This window comes from Micropterus dolomieu, linkage group LG12, assembly GCF_021292245.1.
Source record: "Micropterus dolomieu isolate WLL.071019.BEF.003 ecotype Adirondacks linkage group LG12, ASM2129224v1, whole genome shotgun sequence".
Classification (NCBI taxonomy): Eukaryota; Metazoa; Chordata; class Actinopteri; order Centrarchiformes; family Centrarchidae; genus Micropterus; species Micropterus dolomieu.
The window spans coordinates 21,007,793-21,023,480 of NC_060161.1; the positions used below are offsets into that span (position 1 = coordinate 21,007,793).

Consider the following 15,688-nt stretch of genomic DNA (forward strand, 5'->3'; position numbering starts at 1 on the left):
GGGGGGGGGGGGGGGGGGGGGGGGCAATGGAGGCAAAGTAAATACATGGGGAATAACAGAAACTGTAGCCTTCTAAATAACTACTCTTCCAATGCCCCAAATTCATAATAATGTGGTCTGCAGATAAATAAAACAAACCCAATTTTCTTGTTAGCATAGAAATATGGGCCAGGCGGCTGTTGTTTTTTTTTTTCTTCTTCTTCTTTTAGAGATCTGATTATTGTTTTAAGCTAGAGCTGCTTCAGCTTTAGATGAATTGCAGCCCCCACTCCAACTCCCCCGCATGACCTCTACCTCTCAATTTACACTGGGGGGTTAAATTAGCCAGCCTGATGAGGGCCATCATTAGTGCGATGGGGTGCTGTGCTATGCTGCTAGCAGTTGGCTTTTGCTTTATGAAGTGTGTGAATAGGGAGAAAAACCTGTTCGGCAGAAACTAGGTATTGCAGAGCGCCAGGGTTTGGAGGCAGCCCAGTCTGCGGCAAATCCTGGGCATTGTTCTTAGATCAAAGAGAGAGAAAGTGGCAATGTAATACGAGCTCAAATTAAATGGATGTTTTGTCTTTTTATGTGACAGCCTCAATTCTGGCCTTGAGTTTTGATGTTGGGTTGTTTTTTCCAAGCGGTTCTGTTGTGGCTGGGTGGCAAGAGGGAGGTAGATAGAGCAAGTGAAAGAGAGGGAAAAAAGAGAGGTGGGAGATGGCGACCTGCTTCCCTCTTGTGTTTCTACCTGAAAACCCACAAGGACGCAGGGAAGCCTTCATAGCAGTCACAAACACACATATCGTTAACCCGACTTCATGCCTCCATATTGATCTGGCCCTTGATGATGCTGCACGTGATGCACTGCGCCGTTCTTACCGCTCATTGCTATTATCTGTCACGCTGATGTCGCTTTAAATCAATAACCATCTAGGAGCCCCCCCACCATACACACATACTTACTCACCACCACCAACAGCAGCTCCTTCGTGGAGTCAGAGAGCAGAACCGGTGCCGTCACTGCAGACACTGTGTGTGTGTGTGTGTGTGTGTGTGTGTGTGTGTGTGTGTGTGTGTGCATGAGCGCAGTCTGATGTGTCCACACGTCAGCTATCTTTCTCCGGTAGCTTAGGTTACTTCAATAGCAGCCATTCTTTCTCTGTTCCCCCTCAAAGCACCGTGTCCTCTCATTTCTGTACTTCTCTTGATTAGAAGCCCAGAGAGGAGGGGGGGAGGGGGGAGGGGGGGTCACGCATACAGTTAGGTGCTTTCACCTGCATGTTGGGGGGAAAGGGGGCGTGGTATTTCAACGAGATACAGGATCCGTTCCATCTGCTAGCCCTGCGCACAGCCGCCACACTCTCCCACCCACTGTCCTCCTTCATCCTCTGCCTCCGCTGGCCATCACACTGACGATTCTTTTATTCCTAGGATACCAGCTGCCGGTAAGGTGATAGGTGAAACGCACACACACACACACACACACACACACACACACACTCATGCAGACACACACACACATACTTGTAGGTGGCATTGGTACGCTGGTACACAGCTCACCAGAAAGCAGGCACAGGTGTCCAGTAATCATGCCTGTTTGACCTTTCTCTAACCTTTGATTAAGGTGAAAAAAAGACAATATTTTCTGCATTCTGCCTGTTTACTTAACATCTTAACAAAGAGCTTCATTGTTGGCAATCTCCTATGTAACCTGACCATGTTTTTTCCCCCCTTCTTATTCAATAAGGGAGAACAGCTTGCAGCTTAGAGACGACAAAAACAGGCCCAAATTGAACTACACATGAATTTCTTTTGTACTCCTCCTCCAATGTTTTTCTGCATTATTTTGACTTACTGGGCAGAAACACCAGAGGGAACAAACAAGCTGCACTGTTAATTGTGTTTTTCGACACTCCTGTGCCCCCTTAACAAAGTGCCACGGCAAGCTGAGTGCCAGAGAGCTGTGACAGTGGGGACCAAAACAACCTGACGCCATTATCAAATTTCCCATTAGCTGCCCAAAATGGCTGCCCAGTCAACATCTGAGTAATGAGATCTAATAGGGCTGTAGCTGAAAATGAGACCTTAAGAGCAACATTGTGGATCTTCCCCGCCTTTTTCCCCCCAGTTCGCAGGGAGTAGAAAAAGCAAGAATGAGGAAAGGATCAGAGAGGAGAGACACTGTTAGCTAAGTGCACTGGAAGAAGTGCCTTGGAGGAGAGGACTATTTTACATGAGGATTAGTGTGCATATCGCCGTCATCAGACAGTGATATGGGGCCTTGATAGACTGTCTATCTTTGATGCCTTCTGAGGCACTGGGCCTTATCCCTTTCGCCTATCTTCTGTAACACGCTCCTCCAACACACACACACTGATCCAGCCCTTTAGAACTGCTGAGATGGGGAAGATTGGATTGTAAGATACATGTGCCTGCGTGTGTCACTTTTGTAAAGTATATCATATGCCTTTCAAAGTCAATGCAAATATCTGACTAGGCACATGTCAATATGCAAAAGATTTCACATGAACCTAAGCGAGCGCACACACACTCCTCCTCTACCTTTAAACATCACAGGTAAAGTTCAACATATTTCATCTTTAAACGCCACACACAAAGCCCCACAAGTGTCCATGTTTAATGTTTCCAACACAATCCCTCCTCTGCTCCTGAATGGCGGCACTGTGGTCTCCAGCTTCTTCATTTTGCATGCCTACGTCAGACAAAATGAACACTGTTGGCAGAAAAAAAGAAAAAGGCACCGCCATTCCACTTTCTTCCCTCAAACACTATTAAGATTTTTGTTATGTTTTCCATTTTGGCCCCCCTGGTGGAAATAACACATGGGGATTGTCTGAGCCAAACACACATAAATTTCAATATTAATTTGGTCGGCACCTCTGCAGCCTCTCCCCAGCTTCCTAATCTCCCGCCGCATATCTTCATTATCTGAAAGTGTGCTTTCATCTTAATTCCATTTTCATCCATCAAACGTCGGGGAGGTTTGACCTTGCGTGATCTCGACAAAGATAGCAAGGTAGGGAGGGAGCTGGGCGAGAGTGACAGAGACGGAGATAGGGGAGAGAGGGAAAGAGGGAAGTTGGGCGATAAGGCGCCGAGTTGAGATGATGAACGAGGATGGAGGGATGGGGAACATGACAGGAAGAAATGTGGGTGGGGGAGAAATAACTTCACTGCCAAGTTCCGTGGGTTTGTTAAATGTGTGAGCATGTGTGTGAAGCTATTCCATTTCTTATAATCCTCATGTTTCGCCAGCAGAGTGTAGCATGTTAGCGACTACACATGTCTCTTTCCTATCCCGCCACTCTTAATTCATTCCTTCCCCCACTTGCCTTGGGCTTTTTCCATCCTCCTTCATCCTCTCCCTTCTCACTGTCAGTTTATTTATCCTGACGTTGGAGTTTAATTACTTATTTGTAATAATTGTTTTCCTAATTGTTTGGATCGTAATTGTCCTATTCTTCTGTTGTCAGGAACAGGTGGTGGATGGGACCTGTAAAGGAAGTGTGTGTGTGTGTGTGTGTGTGTGTGTGTGAGTGATATGATCAGGACATACAGTTGGCATTCATTTCATCAAGGCAAGGACGCGCCACCTGGTGGTAATATCCTGATGAAATGAGGGAAGCGTGGGTATTTCTAAAGATGACGCACACATAGAGAGGCGCGGACAGGCGCTACAAAAGCACACAAGGAGACACACACACTACTTATCCCACTTGAATGATACATGCCTGCATGATCATACTCAAATAGAACGCCTCATTAGCGGATAAGCTGGATATGCTCTCTAACCTCCTCCAATCTATCTCTCTCCTCTCTCTTTTGCCTGTTTGGATGGCAGCCCTGATCCCCTAAATGCAGGTTATCTGTCATCAGTGACTCAGGATGGAAAATAAAGAATCATTTATCAGCCTCAGTCTCTTTCTCTGTCTTTTTCTCCTTCCCTTATCTCAGTCTTTTCTTTCTTTATTCTTCTCTCTGCAATCTGTCTATCCCTCTAGATCCTATCACTGCATTTCCCCCCCCTCTCTTTGTTGACATTCATTTCTTTAAATTTAGCATTTGAAGGCTTCTGAATCTTCTACTTGTGCTTGTATGGGACAGGTAGCAAAATAAGTGAGCTGCTGTTTCTCATCTCCGTAGAAGAGAATGCTCAGCTCTGGCATTTGGCTGCTTTGCTCCAACTCCTGGCTTTGTTGATGCCATGTCATGCTTTCTGCTGACACCCAGGCCTGTGTCACAACAAGCTAACGTTAGCGCCAGCCCCAGGCTCGTCACAAACTGACAGTAGTAGGCCGTTGGTCAGATGCAGTGCTGCCAGTGCTGTGATGGATCCCCACACACGACACCTACACCCCCCCCCCCACCCCCCACCCACCCAGATGCCACAACTGGGAACCTAAGCTGATGGCAGGGTGACATGTGAAATGACATGACAATGCCAAAGACACACACATACACGTTGACTTGCACTCACCGATAGACAAGAGGCACTTGCACACCTGAGTACGCATGGAGTGATTTCACTTGATATGTGCGTACATGTGCTCACATGCACACGCACAGTGAATGGTATGCCATTCAGATATCAGTGTACAAACAAGGGCTGCATTCAAAAAAGTGGGATATGCGATCTCAAGATTTGCGGGCAGACTCTATGTAAGCAACACCAGGGTCAGGGTTTGGTTGACAGTCATTCCCAGTGTCTGCCAGAGCTTGTGTCAGCAGCGGTGGCTCTAACATGGCGACACAGGAGAAGGCCCCATACATTCATAATGAGAGGATGTAACATAATTCACGATGGACAGCCACGGATGTTGCTCTGGGACTCCGCAAAAAATTACCACAGTATAAATGGGAATACGTTAGTCAATTGGTCGACAACGACAAGCCTTCCTTTATGAATTATGAAAGTTTTATTTACCCCTTTTTACATTCAGCCTCATGCTATCAGCTACATGCCACTAGGCTTGCCATGATGGTGTTCCCGCAGCCCAGTAGAAAAGAAGCAGAGGGTGTTATTTGTCAGCTTGAAGCTAATCCACTGCCACTCAATGCCCCCACCCCCCCAACCCGTCTCAGCCCCCACTCCATCAACCCAAAAAAAAAAAAAAATTCTCCTTTGCCATTCAGAGCAGGTCAGGGGTTGAGCTAAGCTTCTGAAGATGTTCAAACGCGTCCCCTCAGAATAGTATCTCTGTTACACCAGTGGCCTAATCCGCCACTTGAAGAGCAATTAAAAGTTTAGCTCAGACTTTAAGAAAGTAACCATGTGTGATCTTTTTTTTCTCTCAGTTTTTTTTCTTCCTGCGGGTCTGTCTCTCCGCCTGCGTGCATGGGGTGCATGCTAATAGGAAAGGGCTAGCTGTGGCACTCGTCCAAAGGCATTCCAAACACATTGGGAAAAGAAAGGACTAAAGGGGGTATGTGGATGAAGGAAGAAAATGGATTTTGGGATGGAAGGATCACCCACTTTCTTGCTTCCTTATCATCTATTTCCCTTCCTTTCTATATTCTTTGTTCCTTTCTTGTACTCTCTCCAACTTTTGCATCTTTTTTTCCCACTTCAATTTCCACTTCCTTTTTCTGAATCCAAAGTGGTTCCCAAGGCACAAGCTCTGAGACTAAGAATTCATCCCCCCAGAGTTCCTTCGGAGGACTTTTTGTGCCTAGCAACAACTTTCTATGGCAAAACCCCAACCATACAACAGTTGGAAGCATCGGGGAGTTCATGTTTTGGGTTTCCTGCTGTCTTTTTGGATTTATTTAAGTAATCGTTTCTTACTGGAGCACATATATTTATACAGCAATTTCTTCTGCCAAAGACTGCAATAAAGGGTCAGTAAAGACTCAAGAAAACACCAGTGGACAAGCACTGAAGGACGTTCAATTGATCGGTGTGCTGTCAGATCATAAAACGGACACATGGTAAAATGGAAGTATAAAAAATACTCTCACGATTTCACAGATCGACAAGCGAGTGCTAATTGCCTCATCAACTCTTAACGAGACGGTGCGCTGTGTTTCCCATAATGTCTGCACCTTCTGTAATAAATTTTTTTTAAAGGTGTTTAAAAATGTTTTTATCAAGCTTTGTACCCATCTGGACTGTATGACCTCTTAGCTCTCTGACAAAGTTTTAAATGAAAGATGGTATGCAAATCTGTCAGTGTAATCTAATCTAATATCTTATTGTTTGCAAAGCCATTATTTTGTGCACAGTTAAGGTGAGGAACCGGCAGCTGGGTGCCCTTATGAGCCTGGCTGTTTTTTCAAACCCAGCAGAGTAGAAAAAGATGAAGAAAAAAACACTCTTTGCATCTTTGTTGACTGAGAAGGTAACGTTGGAAAAATCAGACACTGAACTCGCAAACTGCTCTTTTATCTCAGCTTTGTTTTTCTTTTTTTTCTTCCTGGAGTCTTGGGTGTTCTTTGGAAATGTTACCCCGGTTTCTCCTCTTCATCCTGAGTGACCTGGGGGGAATGTGTGCGGAGGAGTGAAGTTTGAAGAAGACGGGGAATGTGAGGAAGTGAAGAGGAGCACTGGAGCTTGACAGGGCCAAAGCTTTCAGTCAGGCTAGAACATGATACCTGAGACCCTGCAGGCTGTTGCGCTAACAAAGCTGCAGCCAACTACATCAGAATTCCCACAACTTACTGGGCCCTTGCCAAAACCCTTTTTGAAATTCCCCTTGGTCACTTATGGGAGGCCTGACACACCTGAGAGACCATCCACATTCGGCCTACCCTCTTGTTTTTGACTACTGAGGCCAGTCAGCATCAGCCTTGTGTGCCTAGCTTAGCCTGTAACATAGTAATTAAGTGCAACTGCACCCAAATAAAACCTGAATCCACCCTGATCACATTCCAATTGATTTCCAGTCAGACATTCACCTTGAGGTCATTTGTCTCATTTATCGCTTCAGCATCAGTGTGTCTCATGATCTTTTTAATGCACAGTACTGGAATTACACCAAGATTCACCTGCATTTCAGCTTTGCGACGACAAGCAGTCGCAATTGGGCTAAGCCGATTTAAGATGCAAGCAACGGTGTTTTTTGGTGTACCATGGCTATTTGGCACTTTCTGTGCGTCTCAGGTGGCATATCACAGGTCACTGTCTGGTTGGCCATTAAAAATGAAACATGGCTTCTTAATTACAGACTGGCACTTTTGGCAATCATGGTCATACTCATGTGTCACTGCCTTCTCTCACTCTCTCCGAGTCTCTTTGTCTTCCACCCTGTTCAACTGGTCTCTTTATCTGTCTTTCCATCTCACTTACTTATACTCTCTCGTCTGTATCCCTCCATCTCTCTTGGTTGACTGCAATAAGACACTGGCCCTGGAGTTTATGTTTGCTCCCTTTGCCCCAAGCCCAGCTCAGCCACAATTACTTCCTGTGGTTCACGGTAGTGGGTCACTGCCATCCGCCAAAGGTATTTACAGCTGAAATTACACACACTGTGTTTTCCAACCAGGCCTACCTCCATCGCTCCATTATCCTTCACTCAGTCCAGAGGCTCTTGTGAAGGTGGGCTTGATTATAAATCCAGACATCAAGAGAGAACGGGCTCAAAGGTCCTCCTCAGAGGATGAGCAATCACAGTAGAGCTTAAACACAGTCACCATTGTGTGTTCTATACTTGTCCTGCATCACATAATGAGTGCATTAGGTAGCCAAATGGGAAGATGATTGGAGATCTGATGATGGAAACGTTTTAGAAAGTGCTTGACATTAATGCTACTATAAAGCCTTAAAGGAGACCTATTATGCTTTTCCATATTTTATAACTCATCCATAATGTTACAATGTTAGATGTTCGTGTTAAACATGGCCAAATCTTCAAATAATGAGTTGTGAGCCAAAACCTCAGATTTCCTCCTGAACGCGCTGTTTTCAATAGCTTTTTCTACCAACGGCTCCGTTCTACGTCATATGGAGCCAGATGGAGCCAGATGGAGCGAGTGTTCTATATATGGTCATTTGCTCTGCAGAGCAATGCTCAGTCTGCCTGTACCGCTCAGCAACAACAACCTGGTAACATGCTTCAAGTCTTGGCCAATCAGGAGACAGTGGGCTTTGAGGGGGGGGGGGGGGGGGGGGGGGAGCATCTACAGCTTGTTTTAGACAGGGGCTGAAATGAAGGCCTTCAATGAAGAGCCAGTGTAAGTTTTTTTGAACTTTGAATCATGCAAAGCTGCCATACAGGAGTCACAGAACTACAATATAGGACTGGAAAAGCAGTATATAAGTAATGTGCCTTGAGAAATAGTGTCACCGATCTGAACAACTCTGAGATTTCATGCAAAGACAGAGTGCTCTACTTCTAAACAATGTGTTACCCATTCTGGGAGAAGGCTCAAACAGAGTGCTGCTGACAGCGGTTCAACATTTAACTTGGGGGAGGAGGAAATGAAAATCAAATCCAAGAGGTCACACATTATTGACATGAGTGGCACAGGCCTGTTTTTATTGGCTCCAGCTCCTCTTCAGTCAGGCAGCCCATGTGTTTTCCCTTTAACATCCAGGAAATAGGCTGGGCCAAGCATCGGCCACAGCTCCCAATAAACCTGTGGCTTGTTTGCATTGTTCATTTTTTGGGATGACGGATTTGCTCAATCACCCGTGGCTGTCACAGCTGGCTTTCAATCACAGGCACACCCCAAGAGGCCCTCCGCTGGCATCTGGTTAAAATAAAGCAAACCAGTGCTAACTTGTAATGAAAGCCATGCACTGAAAGCTTGGCCACTTTCTGGCAGGACACAGCATGAGGTGTAGCTATTTACTTTATGCATGGATGTACAATAAGTGTTAATTTGATGAGGTTTTGTTTTGTTATGATGTTTCATAAGATCTCTGAATCTAAAGCTTTAAAATCACCCATCACACAATAGACACTCAGCAAACTGGAATGGCTCCCAAGTAGGTGGCACGCCTTTAAAATGAAATAGGTCTGGGGGACATGACATGTCAGTACGTTTGTGTATGTGTTTGTGCTAGTGTTTTCTGGTTCAGTCACTGTTAGATTGATTGGCAGCTGAGTGGACCATGAGGGCAGGAGGTTGGGTAGGAGGTAGAGGGACCGGTATCAAAGGGCATGTACTCAGTCAGGCTTAACAAACACACCGGGTCTGAAAATGGCCAGGTATCTGGTGAGAAGGGGTCAACTCTGTGCCATATAACACCATGGACAGACAGCTGAGGAACACCTTCACTGAAACGCCCACAGCCGGCTTTTATTTCTCACAATGTAACATCTCCCTTGCCATCGCTCATGCATTAAAGTATCTTTGGGGCAGCAAATCCCCAGCTGTCAACCCTGATTGTGTGTGTGTGGGTGCACGGCAGATAATTTTGTTCATTTTTCCCTGTGGTTTGGTCATGTGATGAGCCCCAAAATTGTCTTCCCTTTGAATACTTGAAAAGGAAAGAAAGAAATAGTATTGGTTGTGACAAGCCATATGTGATTTCACATGGCATGCTTGACAATTTCCTCCCTGGCTACTACTGAGACACACACCAGGACATATGCACACAAACATAAGGAAAAAATTCATAAGAAAGAATCGCTCTTTATTTTATTCATTTATTTAAAAGACACAGAATGAAGGGAGCGAAGGTCGCTGTGCAGACGGTGGTTGCTGCAGATTCTAATCCAAAGCCTCCGGCGATCTCTGCATGAACTCCATTTCTGGTCTGCAAACAAATTAGCTTTTTTTTCTCTCTTCTATCTTGCTCTCCCTCCAGTGAAAATAAGGGGAAATTCAGGTGAATAAAATCTATTTGTTCATTTAACTTTTTTTTCCTTCCCGTCAGCTTCTTTTTTTTCTCCCAAACTCAATTTTGCCTCGGTGCGAGCTTGCTGGAGTGTTTCTTTTCTTTGCAACGGGCTCGCCAGCAATTCATTAGGCAACAGTCGTTTAATTTGTATCATTAGAAAACCGTGTTTCCCAAGGAGTATGGCACTCCACTAAATCTGATTCAGACAAAGTACTTTTTTTTGACCACACACAAGCTGTGGGACTTGTTAACACACACCTCACACCAAACAAGTGTTTCGGAGATCTACAGTAAAAACAAACAAACAAACAAACAAAACAAAAAACATAAAAAAACACGATTTAATATCTTAACATCTCTTCAAGTGTTATTACACTTATAGAGAGCAGTTCTCCTTCTGGGCCCCCGGTTTTAATTATGCAACAAATGTTTGACTATCCAAGTGAAATTTGCATGAATATTTATACCAATTCATTTGTTGAGTGTTGATTGTAATTACATGGAAACATGATTTATTGCCAAGATTGCTGTGTTAGCCAGCCAGCCAGAGAAAGAGGGTGGAAATATATAAATAAATGCAAATCTTTTCCACACAGACACACACAGCAAAAGGAAGCCCTTTTTTTTCCCGGTGGCTTGTGAGAAATGTTATTATCAAAAAGAGAATCCTCCACAGTATGTGCCTGGCAGAGATTCAGAGATGTTTAGAGTGAGTGTCTCAGGATCACAAAGTAACAAAGAGGTTCACCTTTATAAGGTGACCTGTCAACACCTGCTGAGAATGTTCCCTATATCTGCCTGTTTGTGTCCGTTTGTGTGTTTAGGCTTCATTTGTCAGTCTTTTCCTAAAGAGGATCCTGAAGATTTCACACATACCGGATATTTGCCAACACAATATGAGTCTGACACGTCGTTTTGGCATCTGCCTGTCAGTTCAAATGATGTGACGTGTTCCATGGGTTGGCATGAGCAAGTTATGAAGTCCAGCAAGGGGCTAAAAGAGAATATGTGCAGCAACAGAAGCAAGCTCTGACTGTGTTTGTATCTAATTAATGAATAGCATTAGCCATTTGTTATGCCATTTATTCTGGTAATGACCAAGCCTGATCTTTCATTCCTCGCCTCATGCTCATTCTCCCTCTTTCATCCCTCCCTCTCTGCCATTACCTTTGTACAACGCTCAGACGGGGATTGAAAGATGTAAGGAGGAGGGGAAACGGACTAAAGACAGTAAGAAAGAGGCCTCGGCTTTAATGACATGCTCTGTTACTGCTTAACTCAGGACACTGCTCAATAATGTGTTAGAGCAGGCTACACATATTGATAGCATGAGCCCACAGCTCATCTAGCAAAACCTTTTGTGTGTGTGCACGTGCTCACATGCAGTCGAGTCGGTGGTGCCTGTTTGTGTGCTCTCGTCTTTGCGTTTGTGATTTCGCTCTGTTCAGTCAGACCTCCTGCAGAGCCGAACGCTTGTTCACCTTGTCCTCTTTCTTAGTGGAATGAAGTGAATGAGGATGTTGCATTCCTCCCTCCTTAGTTGTATTTAACACACAGGTTTAGCCAGCTGCCGTGTCTGCTTGGTCCCCCGAGATTCAAGTGAGTTTGTGAAAGACTTCCATTGTACTGCCTCCTCCATGTCCCTATTATAACGTCTTCCTAATGAAAGTTTTCAAGGGGAGAGAAAGGCAGGACCTTGTTTGCAGTGATAAAAGGTCTTTTGTGATAGAGCAGATTAGATTTTGAGTCTCATTTTTTTGGGTCAGGAAGGAGACATCACAGCTATTGTGGGCATTTAAGTTATCCCTAATAGTTTAAAGTTTGCACACTCCTACAACTCCTCCTGATTCCTCCAATTAAGGCATAGACTTCTTACCCTTGCCCCCCTTTTTCCTAACCTATTTCTCTATCATCCTGCCCCGAAAATCCCTTTGAAATAATCCAGAGGATCCAACTCCCTAGCTGTCGTCAAACAATGAGAAAAAAAACAAGAAAAACAGTCCCTTTTATAGTGACCCCCGGCCGTTTGGTTTGTCTTGTAGCCGTTTCGCCGAGTGACCTTCTCGGTGGTGAGCCAGCCCCAGGACCCTCACCAGCAAGGATCGCTGCAGAGCTGCTACGACAGCGGCCTGGACGAGTCGGAGACGCCCAGCAGCAAGAGTTCGTCGGGCCCCCGGCTGGGCGCCCTTCCCCTACCCGAGGACAGCTACGAGAGGACAACGCCGGATGGCAGTGTCGGTGAGGCAGAGCACATGGAAAATGGTAGGGGCAAACACTGAAAGGAGATTGAGAAAACGTTAAGATACAGGAAACACACACTCACATACTGCCTAAAGCATTCACGTAGCACGCCCGATGGTAGAAAGTCTCACAAACATACAATAACATGTGAGGTTCTGTCTTATAAGTTAGTTCTGTAGTGTATCAGGTGTGATGCGGTGTTGAGGCTGTGATGCAGTAGCAGTGGCAACTTTTATTAAAGCCAAAGCCCCTCCAGAAATGTATATCATGTGAAGACAAGGTCTCGGATTTATTAAAAAAAACCTATGGTTCTGTTTCAGGACCCTCAGGCTTATTTGATCAAAGGGGATACACGAGGGAATATATGTAACAGACATATTCTTTAAGTTCAAAACCTTTCAGATGTCTTCCTCCTTTTGGTTTGTAGCACTTTAGGGCTTCTCAACAATTCCTGTTGAATTACATTTGTCATCTAGACAACTTAACGGAGGATAGTGTTTGTTTTGTTTTTTGTTTTACAAGATCTGTATATCTTCCCTGTATTTCTTGAGATAAAGTAAAGGAGGAGTAACAATGGGGGCTAATACCCCACATGAATTGTTTAGAAGCTATACAGATAACTGCTGTACTGATCAGCAATGTGTTTGGCTTGAGGCCCTTATGAAGGAGTTCATTTTTCTACAATTGGGAGATAGAACTGCTGTTCTGTAGGTTGAAATGTGAAAAGACAGCAGTCTAGAGAGAGTGAGTGGGAGCAATGGAAAGCAATGGAGCCTATTGTAAAGGCAGTCCCTAGGTACAGCACTGTATCTTCCCTTGCAGAACCTTCTCACAGCTAGCCTGAGCTAGTTTCCTACCAAGGCTAAAATATGTGTGAATGTGTGTGTGTCTGGGTGTGCAGTGAGAGATAGGGGTAATGGTCCCATTCATAGTCTAGGAGTCTGAGGCGATGCTTAACAAGGAGTAGCTGTCTTGAGAGTGCTAAGCCTAAGTGCAGAGGCTTCCCCACTGCAGCTTAGGATAAGGATATTCAAATGGCTTAAAGATTCACATCTCTCTTTTTAGATGGAGTTGTTTTATAGATGATGTCTTTACTTATGTCAAATCAATGCAGTCGATATATCCACAAGCCTGGGCACCAAGATGGCTTTACCTTGTGGGAATATCTGACAGGCTCTAATGATAGTTCTGCAATGAACCTAGACAAAAGGTCAGTCCAACCACACAGATCAAACAGACAGTTGCACAGGTGTCCACAGTGAGCTTCTTAAATTTCAGCCTTAATGCAGATTAAAAGGGATTTGAAACACGTTTAATGCGAGCTGATGGGGCTACTTTGTGGATATTCAAAATCTCCTTTTCCAGACAATAGACACCCATTTACTGGCCAAATTAGACCCAATTAAAAGTCTCATTTGAATTTGCTCTCAGTTTAAAGTAATTGGACAGGGACAGCCGATAGCAGACAACCCACTTAGATCAAATGTGTGATCAGCCTGTCAATAAAAATCACCTTGAGAGCACAAACAGCATAAATAGTGAAATAAATAAATCTAAAAATGGAATATTGAATAACAAAAAAGCTCATGCATCAAAACAGACTGTCCAATTTGAAATATTTTACAAGTAGCACATTATGCACAAAGTATATGGTAAAATAACACTCATAAATTTTGGTTTCAGCTCGGCACACATGTGTTGTTAATTCTCCTTCTCCAGAGTTTCAGAGGGTACTATTGCAAAGTATGCTGGAGCTTTAGATGAGATTTGTTGGAGGAACAGTCAAGGTCAATTCATGAATCAGTCTCCATCCAAGAGAAACAACATGCTCTGCTGCTGCTCGCTATCTTTAGTGAGATCAGCTGAACTGGTGTGTGTGTGTGTAGAAAGTAGAAACCCAGCTGTACAAGTTAGAATGGTAGTAAGTGAGTGTATGTGAATATTTGCCTGTTTTGTTCAACATTGTTTTTTTCAGTCTCAAATTTCAACCTCTAAATCTCACATGTTTGCAGCACATTAATACACGTTCTTACAGTTTGTTCTCTAGTAGTCTATGCAGAGATATAATCAGGCAGCAGGGTTGGCCTTGTGGTCTGAGAGTCTGTCATTGGTATAGGTTCTGTTATTCAATCACAGACAAAAGCAGCTGTATGTTAGTGTCCTTGAGGAAGACACTGGGCCCCCTACCCTACTCACTTATGCTAGGCCACTCTGGAAGGGCATCGGCTAAATACCTAAGTGTAAAATAAATGCAATCTTTTATGGTTAGGGCAAATATTGGCAAACTGCTCCGGCCTCTTGTGGGATGCTAACTCCGGTCATTAGCACTCCCCCTTGTGTTGTAGCCAGAGCACACACAGACACCATCAGCGCTGCATTTGCTCTATAAAGCCCCAGCCCCTTTTAGAAATGTAGGCAGTTATGAGGAAAGAGGGAGAACAAAAGTTAGCAGATGGCTTGCTGTGGTGCTCAGCACTGGCATGGGCGTCATTAGTGACAGGTAATTGCAGGCATTTACGTGCGTAATGCGACAGTGATTCGTGGCGAGAGCATTTTTTTTTGTTCTGTGAACGACCAGAAGGAAGCTGCGAAAGGAGAAGAGAGCGGATTAGGTGTGTGTTGGTTTGATGTGTGTGTGTGTGTGTGTGTGTGTGTGTGGATTAAAGGAGTCGGCGGTTGGAGTAAATTCAAGACTATGTAAATCTCGACCTTGGTGCTAGAAGCAGAGGCTAGAGTCTCAGTTTGGAAACTTTGAATCTGAGGATTTGATTTTTGTTTTTCACTCGCCCTGTTGGCAATTCATCATGTTTAATTGCCACTGCTTTCAGCCAAGCTGAAACACGTACAAAAAGGCTAAAGTCCCTTTTTGTTTCCGTGTTTTGTTTTTTTTCAGCTCTGACTCGCTTGTTGTCGATCGATGTTCACACAATGTGCAGGGACAATCGTCGTCCACGGCAGCTGCTTCTCTGTCTCACACACATGAATGTACGCACGCAAGTACTGACATCCAAACCCCACCCCCAGACACACACACATGTGCACACATAGGTGTGTGTGTCTGTGTTTGTCAGACAAACACACGTGGAGACAGCACACACACACAGTCTGTTATTCACCCTCCCGCTCTTCATCCTTCCTTTCTGCCAGCCCTGCACATATGTGCCGGGGGACCGTGTTTTATTTTCCTCATCTCCTTCATCAAGGTTGAGTTTCAAACTTTATTATTTTCTACTGGTTGACTTCTTTCCATGGGGAGTGTCAAAAAAACAAGCTCTCCATCCAAGACAGATTCTTCCAGAACCAACTCAAAATAGGGAGTGTTGGGGTCACCGCGGGAATATGAACACATTCTTGACCCATTCCACACTGCACAATCAGACAAGCCTCCTCTGTAGTTTCATCTTCATAGACTTTATTTCAGCAGAGTAAAGGCAGTCCAAAGCTCCATGTCAGGAACCTATGAGAATTCTGCTGTATCTGTACATATGTTTCTGAATTTGTTCAGTTGCACAGTGCACAAAGGATTCAATTTGTAATCTTTGTTTACTTATCTTTTCAGAACAAGAAATATATCAGTTTTACCATAACTCCTGAACGGCACATAGCTCAAAATATTGCTCATCTATAGCATTTGGCAGATTCCATGAAGTCTTGATCTTT

The 15,688-nt window shown here is 44.4% G+C and overlaps 1 protein-coding gene across 5 annotated transcripts in view; it reads left to right on the forward strand.

Moving 5' to 3' along the window:
- The window catches only part of pcdh7b (protocadherin 7b), a 105,768-nt gene that overhangs the window by 37,877 nt on the left and 52,203 nt on the right, over positions 1–15,688 (forward strand). For 2 of the 5 annotated variants that reach the window (XM_046064855.1, XM_046064858.1), the window contains exon 2: positions 11,830–12,049. The exons of 2 other annotated variants lie outside the window; for them this stretch is intronic. In XM_046064855.1, coding sequence (XP_045920811.1) covers positions 11,830–12,049 — 220 coding nt within the window. The remainder of the gene's footprint in view (positions 1–11,829; positions 12,050–15,688) is intronic. One more of the 5 variants, XM_046064856.1, reaches the window with a different exon arrangement.